Below are 22395 nucleotides of genomic sequence, written 5' to 3'. Positions count from 1 at the left end.
GTGCCGGTGTATCAGTGAACAGGTCCCGCACATCTGCTAGCCACAAAGTTAGTATACTTTGTTAGCTGCTTCATGCCCTGTGATGCCGTAATGTTTTTTTTTTTTTTATGCGAAGTATTCTCCGAGTACAGCCGGTTTTCTCTATGTGGTGTTCTACGTTCAAAAGTAGGGCCTTGTTGCATTCTGCCTCCGCTCGAAGAGTGCATAGGGGTGGCCAAGCTAAAGGTGCAGTATAGTCCGGCTTAACGCAGATGCAATCCACACGTGGCGCAGCTACTCTACATCGGTGAAAATTGGACGCTCTACAGTCTAGTGTAGCTGGCACGGGAATAGAACATGTCCTATCGCACTCCAGAGCAACTGGAACATTGTGCGCTAGCTTGGCTGACCAGCAGCATGCTGTTCAGGTTCACTGAAGCGAACGTGTTGCATTCGCACTTTCGATAAGTGAAGTGCTCACTCGCTGTGTACTTGTCCGAGCGGCAACAACTGATCGCCGCGCTCCTGCGGGTGACATTTAAAGCACAGGGTATAATTTTAGTGATCTCCACTTCTCTGGCATAGCGTATCCAACTTCACTGGCCGCTGCCTGGCAAGCTGGAAGTGCCGGACTCGTCAACCGATCAGACAACTACTGCCATCTGTAGTAAAGGATAAGTAGCTGAGGCTTGGCACGGCCGGGCTAGAGGGGCTCGGTGCTAAGTGTGCGTGAACTCACGACCAGACAGGCCAGACTGCGGCCATGATAAAGCTTCACCCATTTCGCTCTGGCGGCACTGCATTCCTGCATGACTTATTGCCGCATCTACACCATGGCCGCCACGTCACATTCTCCTCCTTGACGAATGCAGCATGCGGTTCCTGCTCGTTTCTGATGTGTCAGAAAAGCTTTCGTTCTTCTACTTTGACGCGTCCAATGTAGAGATGCACGAAATATCTTGAAGATGATGCACTACTGGAAATGATTGCTACATAATATCGCCCTTGAATATGCACCTTACCTTTGAAAGCTACCTTCAGTTGGCGTGCACCATCATGGCATATAGGACTTATTGTCAACCTGAAAAAGCGCTTGCCTAGCAGATCTTGATGGGTAAGTGACTGTGCTGTTGAAATGTAGCTTGTGCAGCTTTGTCAACTGCAGTTTATATGCTTTGTGCACATTTGCTGGTCCGCGTCGCACTTGCCTGCTGCGCCACGGTGCACACTTCCACTCTGAAAGCTGGGACAGGAATGATGTGTTCGGCCTTCCTCTACTTAGCATTGTGTGCTGCACAGCCATTGCTCGTCTTTGAGTATGTATTCAAGCACCCAATGGCCATGCAACGTGTTGACATTTTTGCAACAGCTCAAATCAGGAGCGAAACAGGGAGAACGCACGCTGAGAGAGACTCTCGTCAACTCATAAGTGATAAGCGAGCAATGCACCTGGCTGCCTAGGCGCAACATGGTGCAACTGAGAGATCAACAGTTGCGTACAGTTCAATATTTGCCATATCCGCATTGCTACCGCTTTGTCGCCAGGCGCATGCGTCGTCTGCATAGGTGCTATTTAAGAGCTGCTAACAACAAAATTAGGCAATTACCAGCCCTGCAGCTTTGCCAAGATTACTTTGAGAGTATACAATCGGCATTTATAGTCAATTTAGCCCAAGTGAAGTTTCGTTGCAGTTGACCTCTAAGGTGCTCCTAACCCCTTTTGGTACTTTACAAACTGTAAAACTAGAAGGAGCCACTTAGACCGGAAAAAAATCATTATTACGAAATATTGCTCTAGACAGAGCCGATTGAAATTTTTCACATACTGCCACTGCTGTCATTTTAATAATCTTGTTAAATGCATGAGTTTTGGTATCTTCATTACTTGTCAGTCATGTTGAACAGATGCTTTAGCTGCCACTCAGTGTCAGGCAAAGCCTACCCTAATATACATACATGAGCAGATCTGTAATGCAATGTTTGCCTTGTATACAGGAAGCATTTTCAGTATTAAGTGGGAAAACTGTTTTGTTAACTTGCATCACACTTTTACCTAGGAGTTGCTCTGGTCTATTTTCTTGCACTGATGCTTCTTTACACCTTTCTCTCACTCTTTCTTTCTTTCTTTTTTCTTCACCTCTGCTTGCCAAAAAAAAGAAAACAATTTGTGGTCAGTGGAAGCCAAGCCTGCGTCATGTGTTCGGCAATGACCCAAAATGAAAAAAAAAAAAAAATACATTTTCCTAATGTCTTCTGTAGCTCCAGTGTCTAAAGCTTTGGTCATACAATAGTTCCAGGATGTTGCTGGCTCTTGTTTTTGAACTCGGACTGGAACTTGACTAAAAGTTTTGTCTACTTCAGGGCGTAGCAAGCGAGCCACACCAACCAGCTACATAAAAACTCGGGAGTTTGAAAAGCTCCTGCGAAGAATTCAACAATGCAGCTCCAGACTTGAAGACACCTTGGCTGTGCATAAGGAATCATGCCAGAAACTGTTGGGGACTGCCTTGGGAGAAAGCCCAAAGGTCACTATTTTTCTTTTACTTTTTGGTGTTCAAGTTTTTATTGATGTAATGTCTTTACAAAACTGGTGCACTGACCTGCTTACTTTGATAATATTTGGGGCTTATATGTTCACATTAACTGAAGAATGTATAAAGCTGTTGCAGTAGTAAGGTGTGTCCTTAATTTCCATCATGTCATTTTTGCTGAAATTTAGTTATTTTAAAACTCAGCTCCTCTATTAACTCTTGCTATACTGTAGCCATTGAACATAGATCACGGGTGACCCATGGGCACCGTGCCCTATTTCTACGATCTCGACACACTTATGGACTTGTTGCGACACCTGCAACATAGTCTAAGGAGTAAACTTGTTATTTAGGTAGTTTTCTAAGCAAGTGTTTTTTTAGCCAATTTTTTTAGCAAGTGCGCAGAGCTGTGCACTCATTGATCGCAAAGATGGCAGGCACGGTAGCCGAGTGCTAAGCATTCTGAGAACGACAGCATATTCGTGATTCTGCTGCACTCTCAAATGATTGTTTAGGTGCTAATACTGTATATACTCGTGTAAGGGCTGCATCCCCACTTTGGAGGGCAAAATTTGTGGAAAAAAAATTCAAAGCATCCTGCTGTAAAGCAAATTCCGTTGCTGCTAGATGATGCTAGCTGCTTTTCCGTCGATGCCACTCAGGCCGGCAATTCTGCACCATTATTTCTTTATGTGGCGTGTCATCTTGGTTGTATTGGCAATGTTTCCAGCCAGATTGGTGGCCTTTCAGCTCTGGGGAAGGCAGCCCTGTTTGAGTCAGCGATGATCAGGGATGATGGGCTGACATCTAAGGTCGTTTACTGCAGTGTTATGTCATTTGCGCCCCCGTTACCCTCTGCTACAGTTGCGGAAACAGTAAGAACCTTTCTCAGGTCGTCATCAGTCTGATTCACGTAAGAGATGCACCCAGCCAAGATTCTGGAAAAAAAGTGCGGCCCTTACACGCTTACACGAGTATATAAAGTAATAGCAAGCAGGGTCTGAAGCTGTCTGATTATGTCTGATTATGGCAACCAGCCCAGACAGTCGTTAGCTGTCCGGCAATTAATTTTCAGGCCTTTAGCAGCTGACTAATTTCTTGTGCCGATTGAGGTGTCGTAAAGATGTTGGCAGTATTAAATATCTTATCTACAGTGTTTCTACAGGATATAGTGGAGGTTTTTTGCCATCAGCCAAGCATACTGCGATGTTTGCCCAATATTTGTGGGTCCTATGAGAAAGAGGCAGTTTCCTCTAGGCAGAAAATATTTTTTTAGCATGTTGCTTAGGAACTAGATTATTGAAACTTTCATGAGCTGTAAGGAAAAATCAGAGTGAAAACACTTAGTATATATTTGAAAATATGTTCTCTCTTATTCTTTTTATTTTAGCAGTGCAACATTGTAAACATTTCCTATACATTTCAATAAAGCTAGTTTTTCATGAAGTATATTGTTACACTGCATGGCGTAGCCAAAGAAGAGGAGATTGAAGAACTGTGTGCAGTGTAGAAAATGCCCAACTGCCTGTGGTCTCGTCTCTATGCCTACTCGATCATCTTGTAAATAAATCCATCTCATCCGTAACAACTTTGGTGGAGGTCCTTGGTAATCGCTCTGGAAAACCTCCTTCTTTGCACCCTCCGGTGAAGCCGGCGCTTGGTTGGACTGCCGCCTGAAGACACGGACATGAACAAACCGCAAGCAGCTGGCGGAAGTCGTGACACAAACATGCAAGATGACAGTGAGCACTCAAGGCAGGTCATCTGCTGGATCTCTCAGAACTAGACACCTTTTCCGGCAAAGGTGATGAGTATGCCGACGACTGGCCGAAGTATTATCAAAGGGTTAACTCTTTTGTTACCACGAGAAAATGGTAGTTTTTTATAGGTCTCCGAAAAAAATGATTTACTCCTACGAATAATATTTCAGCACACATTGCAGCATAGCATATTGTGCATAATGAAATGCTCCTTCTAAAAACATGTTGCCAAAAAAAAAAATTATTAGGTAAAACATAAGAATTCTAGAAAGTGCCATTTTTGCTGCAAATTCCTAAAAAGAACAATGAAAACATATGTACAAGAATAATTATATTCAGAATATGCATACCCAGGAATTCATAAAAAGAACAATGAAAACATATGTACAAAAATAATTATATTCAGAATATGCATACCCAGGAATAGTGTCTGAAAAACTGCCATTCTTCGGATACAAAAAAGAAACTAAAACAAGTTCATCACTCACGCCATGCGGTGAAGCAGTTTTTGAATTTTGTGAAGCATAGGTGTAATTTTCCCACAAGACGTATGGTTTTTGTTCAACTTTGTGGTCCTTGTAACACACCTTGCAGTTCCACCTTTTTCGGAATCTTCTGAGGATGGTCTGATGAGAACTCCAAGGAACGTACTTCACTAGTTCGTCTAGAGTCATGCACCTTCACTTTCAGCGTAGCTGGGCAACTACATGATTAGGCATCCAAGCATATCTGTTTTCATTTTTGCACACTGTCTTTATCAACGCTGTAGGGAACAGTAGAAAGATATCCCATGCCATTGTAAGCTGTCTTCCGCTGATCCCAAGTGCTGGGCCGAGATACGCTACAAGCAAGCAGCCTTCTTAACGTGAACGGAAGTTTCTTTGCTGCCGATGGCAGCACATCATGACCAAACGAAGTATGCACTCTGAAGATAATCAGTAGAGCTCTCAGGTTGGGGAAATAGATTGGCAGATAAGCGCACACAAGGAAAGAGACCGTTCAAGGCCGTAAAGGAAACTCGCCGGTGAACAGCTGCGGATGTCCTATGCTGACTCAAAGCATTGTCTCCGTCGGAGCTTAAATCTTCTTTACTGTCATCTTCAGAATCATAACTCGAGTCCTCATCACTAAATTCAAATGCGGGTGCAGCATAGTTTAGAGCAAAATGCTTTTCTCGCGATGCAGCCACACGGGACGACGCCATGGGAGCGACTTTCGATCACTGCACAGTGACACTGGCAGCGCCCCTTGCCAGGATTTTACGAGAGAAGCATTACTGAAACTTGTGGAAACTGGTTGCAAAAGCTGGGTCCACATGTTGGATGTGCGGCGGACTTTCAGAAATACACTTTAGTGGAATAAAACGACTTAAAAACAAGTCCAAACCAAAACTCACTAGTGAGCAGGTGGTGTCATTTTCGGCGAATTATCATCGCTCATCACTGTTGGACGGCAAAGCCGGCGATATAAGACATGGTGGGAGTCATTTGATTACAAAATTTTCATGCTAGTGGGGGCGTAATCGTTAGTGGCATGCTTTTTTCTCGAGCGCGGCAGAAGGTGACAGCCACTCCTCTTTGCGCTACGACATACGCACATTAGTTTGCAAAAAGGCCTGTCAAAAATCACGACATCGCTGGAGTCCGAAAATTTAAACTGATTCTGAAAGGGCAGTGTCTGTACTAACTACTGGATGGCCTTATATGGATAAGAAACGGCTCCAATAAGTCGAAATTGGCGATCTAAAGCATCATTCACCGGTGATCGATTTGAATAGGCGGAGTAGTGAAAGAGTTAAGCAATCACAATGAGTGAAACTGAATGACATGACTTGCTAACGTCATTTTCTTTCTCGCCGGAACCGCACTTCTGTGGTTCGATAATAACAAGAGCACGATGACAATGTGGGAAAGGTTCATTGTGGAAATCAAGAGCTGCTTCGGGGACTCACTTTTAAAAAGAAATAAGGCAGAGCATAAGCTTTCATAAAGAGCACAGTTGCCTGGGGGAACATCCTCAACTTAAATTGAAAAAGTATTGAAACTGGGCAGAATTGTGAACATGGGCGTTTCGGATGAAGATAAAGTTGGACATCTCCTGAAGGGCATTTCGGAAGATGTCTTACAATTTTCTTATATCAAAGGAAGACCTGAGTACTCCGTCTGGTTTAAGACGTCACTGTTATGCGTTTGAGGCGCTGAAGACACAACGATATTGCTAAAGTTTGGTAGGCTCGGCAACGTGTCCACAGTCGCAGGCGTGGACGTCACCTCCCATGACATCGCCTTTTTAGTACGTCAACTCGTTAAAAAAGAATTTGCACACTTTCAAGTACAAGGTGGAGGAAGAGAGCAGTGTTGCAGAATGGGCGCCCCCATTCCATTCCAATTCCATTCTGGTGAATTAGAACTTGCTGCAATTCCATTCCTTTCAATTCGTTCGAATGAAAAAACTTAGCCCATTCCCACTCCGGGAATGGCCGCATAGTTCAGTTCCATTCCTTTAATTCCTCAACGTAGGAAAGGCATCTTGGTAGCTTTATCGAGTTACCGATTGACGCACCATAAAGCTGATGTCATCAGACGCGTTAAACACAGCAAAAATACGCAAAACACGTTAACAAGGTCGAGGGATAGTAGCTTGGTGATATGTCTCGTGCAGTACAACCACCCTACTAATTCCCATAGGGGCAGTTCTCTCGCTACCTATAGTATTTGCATGGTCAGCACATTTTACCGGCTTGTGATGTTTTAATATTGTCATGTAGTAGTGACGTTGAAGAAAGCAGCAAAACTGGGAATGACGAAACTAGCGAACTTGTGACATCAAAAACAGGTTACACTCAAAGAAAGGCGACAGCGACGAACACAGTCTGCGATCGTTGAAAATCAGATCAGCAGGTCGAGCGCGTCAGCTTTTATACATGAGCCATCGAAGGTTCCAGAGTAATCGCTGGTGCCCACGTGTCTTCCAGAAAGTTCTACACAATTCGCGTTGCACATGCACTCACATTACGCAAGCTTAAGCGACAACAAACAGCAGAAAGAACAATCGATAACATTAGAGAAACTTCCAATACATGTGGGCACATCCCGCGCTGAACGATAACATTTGTTAGACGGTAAAAAGCGGTCACCTGAAAAGATATACAAGTACACGTGTCAATGCCCCCCTCTCAAAAAGCATTGTCCCGATGCTACAAACATAACAGGAGAGCGAAAAAACAAAAGGACACTTATTAAACAGTAACAAAACAACAAATGAACAAAGTCCAAAGTAATACAGTCCAAAAAAAAAAAGGAGTGCAAAGTTGAGCCATGCAATGTCTCAAAGTTCGTTAACATTGGTAGAACGGCTTAAGTCGCACAACATGGACTATTTCAGGTCATGAGCGGCGGCGCTGTGATAGCGAAATGCCGTCTGGCACAACCTCATAGACGAGGGCGCCAATGCGTCTGATGATCTTGTAGTGTCCAAAATAGCGGTGTAAAACCTTCTCGCTAAGTCCTCATTGGCGTATTGGGGTCCAAACCCAACACAGTCGCCGGGCTGGTACTCAATGTAACGTCGTCGAAGGTTGTAGTGTTGGCTGTCGGTTCCCTGCTGGTTCTTGATCCACAGGCGGGCGAGCTCTCGGGCTTCTTTGTCATGCTGGAGATAGGTGGCGATGTCAAGATTCTATTCGTTGATGACATGCGGCAGCATGGCATTGAGAGTCGTCGGGTTCCTGCTATAAACCAGCTTGAACAGCGGGATCTGTGTTGTTTGTTACACTGCTGTGTTGTAAGCGAACATGACGTATGGCAGGACGGCATCCCAGGTATTGTGTTCAACGTTGACGTACATTGCTAGCATGTTGGCGAGGGTCTTATTCAGGCGCTCCGTAAGACCATTTGTCTGGGGGTGGTAGGCAGTTGTCCTCCTGTGGCTTGTCTGGCTGTATTGCAGAATGGCTTGGGTGAGTTTCACTGTAAAGGCCATTCTTCTGTCGGTGATGAGAACTTCAGGAGCGCCAGGTCGCATCAGGATGTTCTCAACAAAGAATTTCGCCATTTCGGCTGCGCTACCTTTCGGCAGAGCTTTCGTTTCAGCGAAGTGGGTGAGGTAGTCCATCGCCACGACGATCCACTTATTTCCGGATGTTGACGTCGCAAAGGGTCCCAACAAATCCATCCAGATCTGCTGAAATGGTTGGCAAGGAGGCTCAATCGGCTGTACTAATCCCACTGGTCTTGTCGGTGATGTCTTGCGTCGCTGACAGTCTTGGCATGTCTTGACGTAATGGGCAACATCGGTGGTCAGGCGTGGCCAGTAATACTTTTCCTGTATCCTCGATAGTGTCCGGGAGAATCCGAGGTGCCCAGTGGTGAGATCGTCATGTAAGGCGTACAGTACTTCTGGATGCAGCGCTGAAGGAACAACAGGAAGGTAATTTGCGCGGACTGGTGAGAAGTTCTTTACGAGTAGGTTGTTTTGAAGCGAGAATGAAGACACTCCTGACTTAAATGCTCTAGGGACAACGTCAGTGTTCCCTTCCAAATACTCAACGAGGCTTTTTAGCTTCAAGTCTGCTTGTTGCTGGTCAGCGAAGTCTTCCGCGCTTATTATTCCAAGGAAGGCATCGTCATCCTCGTCATCTTGGGGCCCCGTCAGTCAGTGGGGCCCCGTGTGATAGGCAGTTGGCATCAGAGTGTTTTCGTCCAGACTTGTAGATTACAGTAATGTCATATTCTTGCAGTCTGAAGCTCCACCGCGCCAGTTGTCCTGAAGGGTCCTTTAAATTCGCTAGCCAACACAATGCGTGATGGTCGCTGACGACTTTGAATGGCCTGCGATAGAGGTAAGGGCGGAATTTTGCTAAAAGCCCAAATAATGGCGAGGCATTCTTTTTCGTTCGTAGAAAAATTTCCTTCCGCTTTTGACAGCAACCGGCTAGCGTAAGCTATCACCCGTTCAAGTCAGTCTTTCCTCTGGACTAATACAACACTGAGGCCTAGGCTACTGGTGTCAGTGTGGATTTCGGTATCGGTGTCCTTGTCGAAGCATGCAAGTACTGGTGGTGACTACATGCATTGTTTCAGTTCCTTAAGTGCTTCGGCCTGCGGCATTTCCCACTTGAACTCGACATCACATTTAGTTATATGTGTCAGCGGCTCAGCGATGCATGAAAAGTCCTTGACAAAACGCCTGTAGTAGGCACACATGCCAAGGAACCTACGCACTGCCTTTTTGTCAATGGGCTGCAGGAACTTTGCGATGGCAGCTGTTTTCTGTGGGTCGGGGTGGACTCCAGATTTGCTGATGACGTGGCCTAGGAACAGAAGCTCATCATAAGCGAAGCGGCACTTTTCAGGCTTCAGAGGGAGCCCTGATCACTTGATGGCCTCTTTTGGGGGCGACCTCCACCACTGGAAAAGCTGGTGCCACAGTCGGCGTGACGTGACATGAGGGATCACATGGACACAGCAGCCGTGTTGGCGTCCGAAGCAAGCTGAGAACGAAAGTTTAAAGTCCCACCTGCATTGCAGTTCTGATTAAGTGGTAAGGCTTTACCAACTTGGTGTCTGCTTGACAATATTTGAAAGGGCTGTAATAGGTAGTGGCTGCCTTTGGAGGCGTGCAGCATGGTAGGCTGCTGCTTGGCGCCGCAGTTCCGGACGTACACAACGGAGCCCGGTGTCAGCTTTATTCACACATAGCTGCAGGACAAAGAGCTGTGTGAAGCTTGGCTCGCAAAACTTGGAACCAGCAGACAGCCATCGGCTACAACTCAGGTATGCAGAAAGCACAGACACGTGGAAGATTTCTGCTACGGCACCGGGACTGCGATGTTCAGTGAGTAGCAGAAAATGCGCACCGAGACGCTCGCCCGTGCCCGCTCCCCGGCCAATGTCATGTCGGTTTGGTCTATGAGCTTGCTGATACTAGATACTAGCAAGTTCACTGGAACAGAAAGGGAGCGGTAAGCCGCACATTAAAAAAAAGGCATGGAATATGGTCATGTTTGTGTTATGAATTAATGCACTGGATTGCGAAAAAGAAGCAGAGGGAAATCGCACACTGAGAAGACCGATAAACATGCAGTGCGATGCAACTTGAGAAATAATATTGAAATGTCCAAGAATTTAGAAGACAAAAAAGGATTGAATCGTCGCGACGGCACATCACAGTCGCCGTAGGTGTCAGTCTTACAACGAAAATATTTTTGAACAGTTCTGATAGCGTCCACGCAACAATGGTTGCTAGTGTACTGTCAAATGCTCATATGCTGCTGCCTAAAGGTCACGGCGCGGTGCGAAAACGCACTCACAGCGAAAGCAAAACATTGTGCGCGGACATGCATGCAGACGTGCAGTCGGTCGCTGCGAACCCGTGCGATCACTGCATTAAGGCTTCATTCTGTTATGCTCCATTTGGTTATACAGACAGCCCACTATAACAACAAGCTAGCGTTTCCCTAGCTTTCACGCAAGAAGCCGGTTCGGGAGACTCCATCGCGGCGACAACGCCCAGTGGCATTCACTGTACGTATTCGGTAATGAGATAGCGTCTGTAAGCGATTCTATGCTTTTTCAGTTTGCCCAAGATTATTATATCGACAGCGTAAACTTCCCTCGTTCTGAGTGTATTTACATAAATGTCCAGGAGGGCTGACGCGCGGTGTTTTTAAGCGCCGTAAGCGAAACCTATGAGGAGCGCGCCACATGATCCCTTCCGACGGATGGCGACTCCATAAGTCCTCGCCCCCTATACTATCGCAAGCCACCTAAGGTGGTCGTCGAAATTTCTGGCAAAGACAACGATGTCATCTAGGTAAACAAAACAGGTCTGCCACTTCAATCCTGCTAAAACCGTGTCCATCACGCGCTGGAACATTGCAGGCGCCGAACACAGTCGAAATGGCATAACCTTGAACTCATAGAGCCCGTCTGGCGTGATGAAGGCGGTCTTTTCGCAATCTCTTTCGTCGACTTCTATTTGCCAGTAGCCAGACTTGAGGTCCATCGACGAGAAGTATTGAGTGTTGCAGAGCTGGTCCAATGCGTCGTCTATCCGTGGGAGGGGATATAAGTCCTTCTTCATGATCTTGTTCAGTCAGCGATAATCGACGCATAAACCTATGGTTCCATTCTTTTTCTTCACCAAGACTACAGGAGATGCCCATGGGCATTTCGATGGCTGGATGATGTCGTCGCGCAGCATTTCGCCGACTTGTCTTACAGCTCCATATTCTTACGTTGAAACTCGGTAAGGGCTCTGGCATAGTGCTTGAGCGCACTCTTCGGTTCAGGAAGTCCATGCCAAGAGTTATGTCTCGCGAGCATTGTTGGAGGACAACCAACGTCGCAGGGTAGGTCCAGTTATGAACTGTAATTCTTGCCGTGCAAATTCCAGTTGGTGTTATGAGGTGTCGTCCAGCTGTCCGAATTCGAAGGCCGCGAATTTGAGGGCCGTCCCATGCAGTCTTGACTTTCTCCAACTTGGCAGCCAATAATCCACTAATGATGGATTAGTCAGCACCAGTGTCTACAAGTGCGGTGACTTCATGGCCATCGAGAAGCATGTCGAGGTCGGTGGTTCTTTGTCATGCGTTGCAGTCCTGGCGGCATCTTATAAGGCGAAGTGCATATGTCGGAGCTTGTTGTCAGAGTTCCAGTTGTTGAATGCAGCGACCCTTCCATATGTTTCCAGCCATATCCGGGTCTTCAAATGATGATCCACGGAAGGTCGGTGGCTCCCTGGGCTGTTGCAGCACGATGGGGGACGCTGGGGCTGCCATTGGGGTTGACTTGGCGACGATGTTCCTTGTCATCTCAGACAAAAGTCCGTGCTCTGGTGGTAGTCTTTTCAGCCTGCGGCTACTTCGCTGGTTCTGGCGACGTTGGTGTTGTCTTCCACGTTCGGGCTTGGGTCACAGCTTTGTGGGGGCGTCCGGTACATGAACACAAAGCGCCTCCACCAGATGTGTCACGTAATAGTGACGGTGAAGAAAGTAGCAAAACTGGGAATGACGAAACTAGCATTTTATTGAGCGAACATGTGCTCTCAAAAACAGGCTACACTCAGAGAGCAGCGACAGCGGTGAACACAGTCGGCGATCGTAGAAAATCTGATCAGTGGGTCAAGTGCATCGGCTTTTGTACGAGCCATCGAAGGTTCCAAAGTAATCGCTGGTGCCCGCATGTCTTCCAGAAATTTCTACACAATGCACGTTGTACCTTCACTCAGATTACACAAGCTTGGGTGACAACAGACAGCAGAAAGAACAATCAATAACATTCAAGAAACTTCTGATACAACCAAGCACGTCCTGCGCTGAGCAATAACATTTGTTTGTTAGACAGTGAAAAGTGGTCACCCAAAAAAGATATACAAGTACATGTGTCAATACTGTTTGAGCTTAAATGTGTTAATGCTAAAATGACGACGTAGCGTATTTTTGCTTAAGTGTCCTCATGACTTTCAAATGCTGCAATAAAGATTGCAAGCAGTGCAAGGTGCAAAAAGAAGCTTTATTTTGCTTTATTCATTGAAATTTCGAAACAAAATGTCATGAGCTAAATCGCCGCTTCGCCATTTAGTTTTAAAAACCCGAAGTGTAAATGACGGCTGCTTCAACGGTTAGTTCTAAAAACAAAAAAAGTGAGATAAAACAATTGCCTTCTACCTATGTGTTGCACTTTACAAACATGAGCTGCTCGAAAGAGGTGCTTCACAGCCAATTTCGTTTCGCAATCATTATGAGGGATGCCATAGAAAACACGCGTTCCACGTCAGCTGACTTTGCATTCACAGGGAAAACTGCCCTTGCGATGTGGGAAAGCAAGGGAAAGTGGCTAGCATTCGCTTTCCAATTGGTCAGCGGCTTAACCGTGTCTGCACAAGTTCCCTCTGTAAGGTAAAGAGAAATTTCTCCTGCAATGGATCCAGGCATATCGGTGGGCATTTTTATTTCGCCTGATGTTTTTCAAGATCAGCCTGCTTGGCCCTGCTTCAGTGTCTGCATTCGTGACAATGCTGGCACTGTCCTGACCTAACCAAAAGAGGCCCCCTCCTTAGCACAGCAGAATGCATCTGCTCGGCTGTTACACCTGAACCCCAGAAGACTTAAAACGTGGGTCTAGGAGGGCACCCATCAAAAAAAGAGTCAATCCACATGCTTCCGAACCGCTTCTCCAGGCTATGCTGTAGGCCTTTAGCCGTCTCTCTGCAAAGAAGTGTGCCTTTGCTTAAGATTCTCACAAGGGAAACTGATATTTCTCAATACGAGAAGCAAAAGCCTGGCTGTCTCGTGCCGTTTCTGCAGCAACTCCGTGGCTTCCTCTACAGGTAGATCCAGGGAAAACAGGGGGAGGGCGGGAGATGGAAAGTCAAGATGATGAGCAAAATGAGAACAAGGTGAAAGCAGGAGCCAACGTTTCGACAAGTGGATTGCTTGTCTTGAGGTCACCTTGAAGAAGACAAGTCCACTTGTCGAAACGTTGGCTCCTGCTTTTGCCTTGTTCATGTTTTGCTCCTCGTCTACAGGGAAGAGGAGCTCAATCAAGTCTGTTGCCAGCCTCAGTTCATATTTAGACAGTTTAGCCTTTTTGCATGCGTGCAGTTTCTGTCAGGCCTGGACAACTTGAAAAAGTGGTAACGAGCTTTCTCATCATTCGCAGCTGCAAGTGCCAACTCGTTGCGTTGTGAAATTCCATATGAAGACCGGTCACATTCAACACTTCTTCCGTGTCGGTGGTGCTCTTTCGTATAGATGCAATGATGTCACTGCATTTTTGTACGGACAGGGAGATCACGAAAGGAGAATGATAGCAAGAAGCACAAAATACATAAGACAAAATAGCTTGAACAAGAAATCAACCAAATAAAAATCTTTTAAAATGTAACTTCGGGACACCGTGGGCATTCTTTACATGATGTGCCGGTTTTGTTTTTGTTTGTCGTTAGAGGTATTTCAGAATGGTTGGTTGACGTGGTGAGAGCTTACCTCGAATTCGCGTATGCTTGATGCCTGGCCTGTGGTAGAAAAATGATCTACAGCCACTATTTGATGTGAAGTAGAGTTCGGGACCTCGGCCATGGCAGCAAATGCACCACACCCGCCGTGGTTGCTCAGTGACTATGGTGTTGGGCTGCTGAGCATGAGGTCGCGGGATCGAATCCCGGCCATGGCGGCCGCATTTCGATGGAGGCGAAATGCGAAAACACCCGTGTACTTAGATTTAGGTGCACGTTAAAGATCCCCAGGTGGTCGAAATTTTTGGAGTCCTCCACTACGGCGTGCCTCATAATCAGAAAGTGGTTTTGGCACGTAAAACCCCATAATTTAAATGCACCACAAATCCCCAAGATGAAAAAGCGAAGCATGCTCGAAAATTCAGCTAAACATGAGCTGGAGGTAATTGTATAATAAAGCTTTAAAGCAACGAAACTGTAACAAGCACAGTTGTCTGCCCTTACTTTTCAAATGGAAATTATTATATTCATACATTCTTCGCCCATGCGTTCATGGAAAATTAGTTAACAAAGCTTGGCCCAAACAGTTGTTCATGAAAATAGTAATAAATGAACGATGTGCCAGTGCACATATGATGAAGCCAATATGTTATTTAATAGCGCGTACCTGTCGAATGGTGTCTTTTACGGCAAACTGCAGGCTTTGGGCAGCGCAGCCAAATCGAAATTGCTCCTCCTGGGGAGCTCTGTGATTAAGCGTTCCAGGCAGTCATCGAAATTGTCATCATCATCGTCCTCTTCAGTCTCCCGTCCAAAAAGTGCAAATGCCTTTATTATTGATGAAGTGTTATCTGTCACCACGAGAAGAACCTGGAAAATGAAATAAAAACAATTAACGCAGGCGAAATTGTACGGAAATACATATTTCACCTTGTCAGCAATGTTCCACTGCAGCAACGCTGCATCATACTCCGAGCAGATCAGAGCAGCTGTGTGGTTCCCCGTCAAGCAAGTGAAACTGAGGAGATATATGTGAGCCGGGAAGTCGCTGTCCATGAATGTTGCTCCGACAGCCAGGAAGCCCTCCGTAGACCGCGACGTCCACACATCTAGTGCGATACAGACGTACTCCACTCCCCCCAAAGACAACGATATTTTGGTCTGCAGCGCTGATACTTTCCTAGGCAGGAACTTCTCTCCGAGGCCATCCTGCAATGGCAACTTGTAGGCCGTGACGACGACCTGAATCTGAAAGAATACAAAACAGTTACTTTGGTGAAACTTATAATATTGGCTTATAATATTGTCAAACTTACCGTTTCGAATTGTTTGAATCTCTCCCTCTCGACAGCACGAAAGGGCTCCATGTCAGTGCAAATCATGTTGATTATGGCGTCGTCAAGAGCAGCCTTTCGATTAACAGGCACAGAGCTGCGCCCAGCAGTGAAGGCCGACGTTATCTTCGGCTGGCTTGCCAGCACTTTCTCTTGTTGCGTGTACTCACGTTCATGCTTTCTTTTGGGTGCCGAATCAAATTAGTAGAAACTCCAACAACAGCATGTATAGTTTCGGAGCAAAGCTTGCAGCGTCTAGCTTGTTTGTTTTCTTTGCGAGTAATTTCATAAAATTGTTTCCAATGTGCCATGTTGGCAGACTTACTGCGTGTGTGAGCCGCTGGGCACAGGAGCCAGTGTGGCAGTGCGTTATGGAAGTGCTTTTTATTTGTAAAAGAAGGCTGGAAAGGAGGGTGGGGGTGGTAGCACAGAAAGCCGAGGAGGGTGCTTCAAAGCATTGTCTAGCATTCACAGTATGAGCTAGCTACTATATGAACCACTGGGCTTCTCTTGCTGCCAACAGTCGCCAGCGCGGCAGTGGCGCCACCCGGACCTCCCCCCACCATAGAACAGAGCTCCCTAGAACAGAGCGAATGTGGGTTTTCTTCGACGCAAATCGTCGCGTCGAGGCTCTGGGAGGCGCCGCCGTGGCTGCAGTTACGGGGACCCTCCTGCTTCGGCTGGCTTCCTGAACCAATGCTTTGAAAAGTGTATTCTCTCTCTCTCTCTCTCTCTATTGAGGGAGAAGGCACACCGTTCATCGTGTACAACTGTGTGCTGCGCTGACCTGCAGAACTTCTTCGACAGAGTTTCAGGCAGAGGCATCCGTGTGTCTGCAAGCTGGTATGCGAAAGCTTGCAGTGAACACAAGCATTGCGCTAGCGTCAATATGCATCACAACTTAGAGAAGTGCTCTTTCCAATATGCGTCCAAGTTGCCAACGGCAACAGAAGCAAAAACGAAGAAGTGAGGAGACAGCAGGTGGCCCGGGCAAAGGCACCGCCGAGGTAAAAAAAAAAAATCTCAAGGCGTAAGCGTTGGGAGGGAGTATCCAGCCACCGTGTTCTGTGCAATGGAAACCAACAGCATATAGCCAAGGTTACGCAAATAATCGAGACAAACTTCAGAGCAACTCAGCCTATAAGGACAGAATTGTAGTAGGCGTCTTGCTTATAAATGTACCGTGCTTGTAATCAGCCAAGCCATATTAAAAATACTGCTTTGTTGTTAAATTCGAGGCTCTTACTTACTTATGTTTGAATGTGGGCTGGTTGGTTCTAAGGCATATTTTGACAAAAAACAGCGCGTACACGGAAAAGTGCTCTATTTTCGAAAAAGGACAATTGCAATCCCATTTTATATTCCGGGCTAAAGGCACTTAATTCTGTTCCCATTCCATTCCGGCGTCATCAAAATGTGGAATTATTCCCGAGTCATTCCAATTCTGGAGTGGTAACTCCGCAACACTGGTAGAGATGCAGCACGAGAGTACCACCAATGCAGACTTGGCGTATTCTGTCCTGAACTGCCGGTATTTTGTCAGTTGCAAACAAACAATGAAAATTGGCCCTTGCATGATGAACGCATTCACATCGACACATCAGAGTTCCGGCATCCTTTGCGTACCTTCGAACGCCGTCAGGTCACACCACCCCAACACCTTTCTCCCTGATAAAGCCAGCCTCAAACCCAATTTTATGACTACCCTGTGTACCACGATCCACCTATTTGCTTTGGCTGCGGAATCCATAGAAATATTGCCAGGTATTGTCGCCGAAGGCAGCTCCATGTTTCAGCCATCCCTGATTATCAATCTGGAGGCCAAGACAGCAAGCCGTGGCAGACCGCTGCACCTCTTCGACGACGTCTGCGTGAACGTGTATCCCGGCGTGAGTCTCCAGCTTCCGACCACAGTTTTGCTCCACCTCTGACGGGCTATTGCCACTTGCCATTGCCTCGCCCTTGCTCACTTTCACCACCATCCCAGCTGGGAAACTAGATGGTGCAAACGATGGAGGTGAGGTCACGGGACGGTCACATTGTCCTCCGCCTTTCACCATGCTCAAAAACAAAGTGTGTGTCTGTGTTCGTGGTTTCGATACTGATGCCTTATTGGATACCGGTGGTATAGTTTCAGTAATGAGTGTTTTATTGCAAAATCGTTTCGGACACAAAGCGATGTTCGCGTGGGACCAAAAGACTACTTTTCGTGGAGTTGGCGGTGAACCCCTGCGGCACTCGCAGTCCCCAAACGTTTTTGGACACAGTTTTGCCATTCACACTGAACAAAGACGCATCCATGGTACAGACATGTCGTGCCGAAGAAGCCTGTCAGCTTGCTTGCCTAAGAACACTCTCCACAAGGTTCCACCAAGGCGCGCTATGATGCCTGGCATATACATGTCACTTTCGCTCCAGGCGATAACGTTTTACTGTGGACACCTCTACAGAAGAAAGGTTTGTATCGCAAGTTTATCTCAATGTACAATGGCCCATTCGTACCACTCAACTGATTAAGTGACGTCAACCAGGTCATAGCAAAACTGACCTCCATTAATCGCCGGTTGAAGAAGACTGAGGTGGTTCGTGTGGCCCACCTGAAGCACTACCATCATAGGGTTCCCGAATCAAGCACTATCAATCATGTGGTTCCCTAACTCGCTCGGTGAGCTTCGTCTGCACTGGAAGAAGATTGTACACTGCTGCTGCGGAGCTGAAGAAGAGGAGATTGAAGAACTGCACAGAGTGTAGAAAATGCCTGACTGCCAGCAATCTCATCTCTATGTCCCCTCGATCATCTTGTAAATAAATTCATCTCCTCCATAACAATATGTTAGTCATTATACCTTAAGATGTGTGTTTGAAACTTGCTTTTTTGAAAAGCAAGTTTTCTTTTCTTTATTTCTATTGATATGTAGCATTTTATTGTAAGCCCGATGGTGTTTTGAATAAAAAATCCTTACATGAGCCTTCAAAAAGGGCGCATTTTTTCTATGCACTTAAGCTATAGAGAAGCACACAGTTCTGTAACAGATGTGGCAGGGATTTCTTCAAGCCTAGAATAAATTGCCAAAAGATTGCTTCAGAGTAGAAACCCTGCTTATACTTGCGAGCAGCTTCCTATGGCTATGCAATCTAAGCAATAGGGGCAATAAATTGGATAGGAAATCGAGTTTCAAAAGGTGCCATTGCACTGCAGATAACTGGTTTCTCCATTGACGCTGTGCCGCTATCTTTGTATCATACTAAAGAGGAGAGATTGAGGCTTCAGATAACCAAACTTGCATATTTTGTCTCCTAAAAATTAATTCAAAAGAAGTAAGCATAAAGAGGAAAAATTAGCTTTGAGATCAAGAAGGTTCTTTGGTCTTGATCTTGATCTTTTACTGCCATCACGTGATGCACAGGGAGTGCTCCCATTGGCTGACTCATATTTGAATCGCAGGTCCCGTTGTTTTAAGGGGTGTTGCGGCTTGAGGTGGCGTTAGGGCAAGGAATTCACCAAGCCCATAGACTAATACGTCCAGTAGCAGGAATGAAGGAAAAAGGGTTTATTTGACATTAGCTACATGGCTCCAGTTACGAAAGCCCACTCCGTGCAGGAGCAACTTGACGTCAGAGTTCACATCAGTACACGTTGGCTCCCCTGCACGAAAATTCTCCTCTTTATCCCGCCGTCTTCCCTAGGCGACTCGACTAGGTAATCTGATTACTGTATCGCAGTCAATCACAATCGTCGAATCGATTTCGATACCACGCTCATGCTATTGCAAAGTTCTGCAGCACCCCACCTCCGAAGCATCCCTCCCTCTGATGGTATGGAATTTATGGCAGGATAGCACCCTAGTAATCCAAGGTTTGCACCATTCTTCCGTAGCATTTGATGTTGGACCTTTTCATCATTAGTTCAGGCTGTGAGGTAGTGGTGGGGGGGTGCCTCTTGTGGACCCGTCAGCAGTCTGGGTCAACACTGCGTTGACTTGGTAGGCACTGATGGATGGGTGGAGGTTGCCTCGTGGCAAACATCTAATTAACACCTTTGGCCATGTTGACACGTAACAAACACCTCTGCTGCCAAGAGATTCAACCTGAGGGTGGCCAGCTGTCAGGTTGCTTGAGGTGTTGATGTTCGGTCGCAGCCTCAGGGATTGTTCTAGTAGTGATGACTGATGTGACACTGCAGCTCAAGAGCCCAGCCCTCGCTTCATTGTGTCCATCTCCCTGGGAATACACAGGAACACACATACATACTGGTAGACGTGCCTGAGCGACAAGCATACCAGAGGCTATGATCCCCACATCGTTTTACAATGTTCTACCCCTCTCTCTGTCTCTCTCCTTTCTTGCGAAGGTCAGCTCTCTGCAAGACAGAAATAGGTTTCCTACCTCATTAACATCAATAGCGATTCGTGCAAAACACATTCCTAATAAAATACTCTGAGCTATGTTGCCTAACATCCCCAGCTCAGCCCGTCCACATTCTTATTTCGGCTCCCTTTCCTATACTTGACCCCAAAGATATTCTGGCCAAATCTGACTATCTTGGCAGTCTCCAGTTTCTTTCCGACATATATATTATTTATTATATATGTGTTATTATACTAATATATATATTATACATAGTCTATATTTTTTTCTTAATAGAAGCAGTTTAGAAATTCAAAGCATCCATCTTGTTCCTCACAAATTTTCAGCTTAAAAACAATCTTGCAAACAGTTTTTGTCATTGCAGTTTCAAAACTATAGTTTTCCTAAACATGCGACTTGGCCAAAAAAGTGCAAAAAGAAAAAAGAAGTGAAACATCAGGGTGTCTACCAACTGGGAAAACCGGGAATTCTCAGGGATTTCGAGTAGTCTGGAAAAACTCAGGGAAAACTCAGGGAATTTGTGCCTCTATCAGAGAAAATTAGCTGTAATTTTATTGAAAAGGTCGAAAGCCGCGGTAATGCTGGCTCGAGTAACAGACAGGAATCGTAATGAATCGTCTGTGATGTCCTGTCATCGGCTGGAGGAGTTGCCAGTGTACAGTCAACTATCGGCTTTCTGGATTCCTGATAATTTGGACGGCTTCTCGGCACAACCGCGTACCCCATAGAGTCGATGTATCAGAACGTCTGAAACTTCTGACGTACGAATTCTTTGCCGTCCAATTTTCCGGACGTTTTGCCGTTACTGTAGGTCTGAAATGGCATTAATCAAAGCCACCACCGCTGCCATTTTGATTACCTTGCTGCCTCGAACCAGCGCTCTCGCATGCAGAACCGCTGGCAGCCGTAGTCACCACTGCGGCAACGCTAGACCTATAGCTGCTTCTACATTTGCTATGAAGCTTCTTGCCGTTGGGTGCCATGTTTTTTATTGAAAGAATTCGCTGCTGTCAGCAGTGGCACGGACTCTGCCTTTGTGGTCCTCGCGCTTGGTTTAGAAGCTTTGAAAGCACGGTGCGTTGCATAATGCTGGTTCCCAAAAGTCAGCTTCGCCTTCGTACAGGAATGTTACTTGGTGAAGCATACGCAAAGTATTGCAGTCGAGCATAATAAGCGTGGGAAGGGGCTATTGCCAAGGTACACGGTATGTATTCCTTAATTATACACACATGCACCCGGCATTTTCTGTCACAGTACGAGCACCGATATGCCTAGTACGTGTGCCTACAGGCCTTCAGAGCGTTTTCGAATGTACGCATGGCGGTTTGAGCCCTTAGGGGCAGTAAATGACATGCATTTATTTTTTCGAACTGGCCGATTTTTCGGACGTTCTTGCGGCCCCTAAGGAGTTCGAAAAATCAGACGTGGACTGTGCAACTGACCAAGAAAATGCTTCAAATGGTCCGGGGGCGAATGAGTGGCAGAAGGAGGACAAGAACAGAAAGAACCTATGCATTGAGGAATGAACGGGAAAGGAAGCGTGCTGCCGCTGTTTTGAAGGAGCTTGAGCTCAAAAAACAAAGTGTTGGCTGATGCTGAGATGCAGGTGCCCCTCATCCAAACCAAAATAATCTCTTTAAAGCAGTGAAACACAACACTGAGGCGTCGTGCGTGGGCTGAGAGTATGTCAGGACAGTTGAGGTTGAGTTACGAGTTGTTGAGAGAGAATCTCAATTGTGACAAAGTTCAGGGCTCATACCACTGAGCTTTCTGTCAGTTGATAGAAATAGCTCATATTTGAAAATATTTGCTTCTGTATGCATCTCCTTTTTATTGGTATTTGAGAATGTCCGACTCGATTTGCAATTTTTTTCAAGGACATTTATTTGCTGTGCATTTTACTAACCCCTCCCTTCTATTTTCTTTTTGAATAACAAGCACTACTCCTTAGTATTCAAATTGGATTAAGTCGTTTTTTTCTATAATTTTTTTTATTATGCCCACTAGAGTGTGACAGCATTGGGCAATATGGTTTCAGCCCGTCTTGACATAAAACATAGTTCTGCATCACTCAGGGAATATTGCTAAGGCACTCAGGGAAAACTTGGAAAACTCAGGGAATTTGGAAATGTCAACTTGGTAGACACCCTGAACATGCCATTTTATTTTCCATTCAATTGTGCTCAATCGAGTCCGCCTGCTGAATAGGTTGGGACCTCTGCTTCAACTCGACGCTGCTAAGCGGCAGTTACGTCTGTTTTGAGGTGCTTTTTCATGTCTCAAAGCTTTTCCATGTCGAAGACTTCGTGGTGAGCATAGACGACCACAGTGCCGACCACCTACTGAGTACAATGAACTAGCAGAAAAATGCGGAGCAATACAAAGATGACCAGTGCCAACAATAATGAAAACAAGGCTGGGCACAAAAACCCCACAGGTGGAAAACGTGGAATGTCTCCAATCCAA

The 22395-nt window shown here is 46.0% G+C and overlaps 1 protein-coding gene across 6 annotated transcripts in view; it reads left to right on the top strand.

Annotated features, from left to right (window-relative positions):
• Positions 1–22395, top strand: part of LOC126547922 (uncharacterized) — a 289018-nt gene that overhangs the window by 168226 nt on the left and 98397 nt on the right. For all 6 annotated transcript variants that reach the window (XM_055063464.2, XM_055063465.2, XM_050195977.3 and 3 more), the window contains one exon: positions 2341–2504. In XM_055063464.2, the coding sequence (XP_054919439.1) occupies positions 2341–2504 (164 nt within the window). The remainder of the gene's footprint in view (positions 1–2340; positions 2505–22395) is intronic.

The sequence above is a fragment of the Dermacentor andersoni genome, chromosome 1 (genome assembly GCF_023375885.2).
Source record: "Dermacentor andersoni chromosome 1, qqDerAnde1_hic_scaffold, whole genome shotgun sequence".
NCBI classification, from domain to species: domain Eukaryota; kingdom Metazoa; phylum Arthropoda; class Arachnida; order Ixodida; family Ixodidae; genus Dermacentor; species Dermacentor andersoni.
Note: the sequence above shows the minus strand (reverse complement) of the source record. Positions and strands in the feature narration are given on the sequence as shown.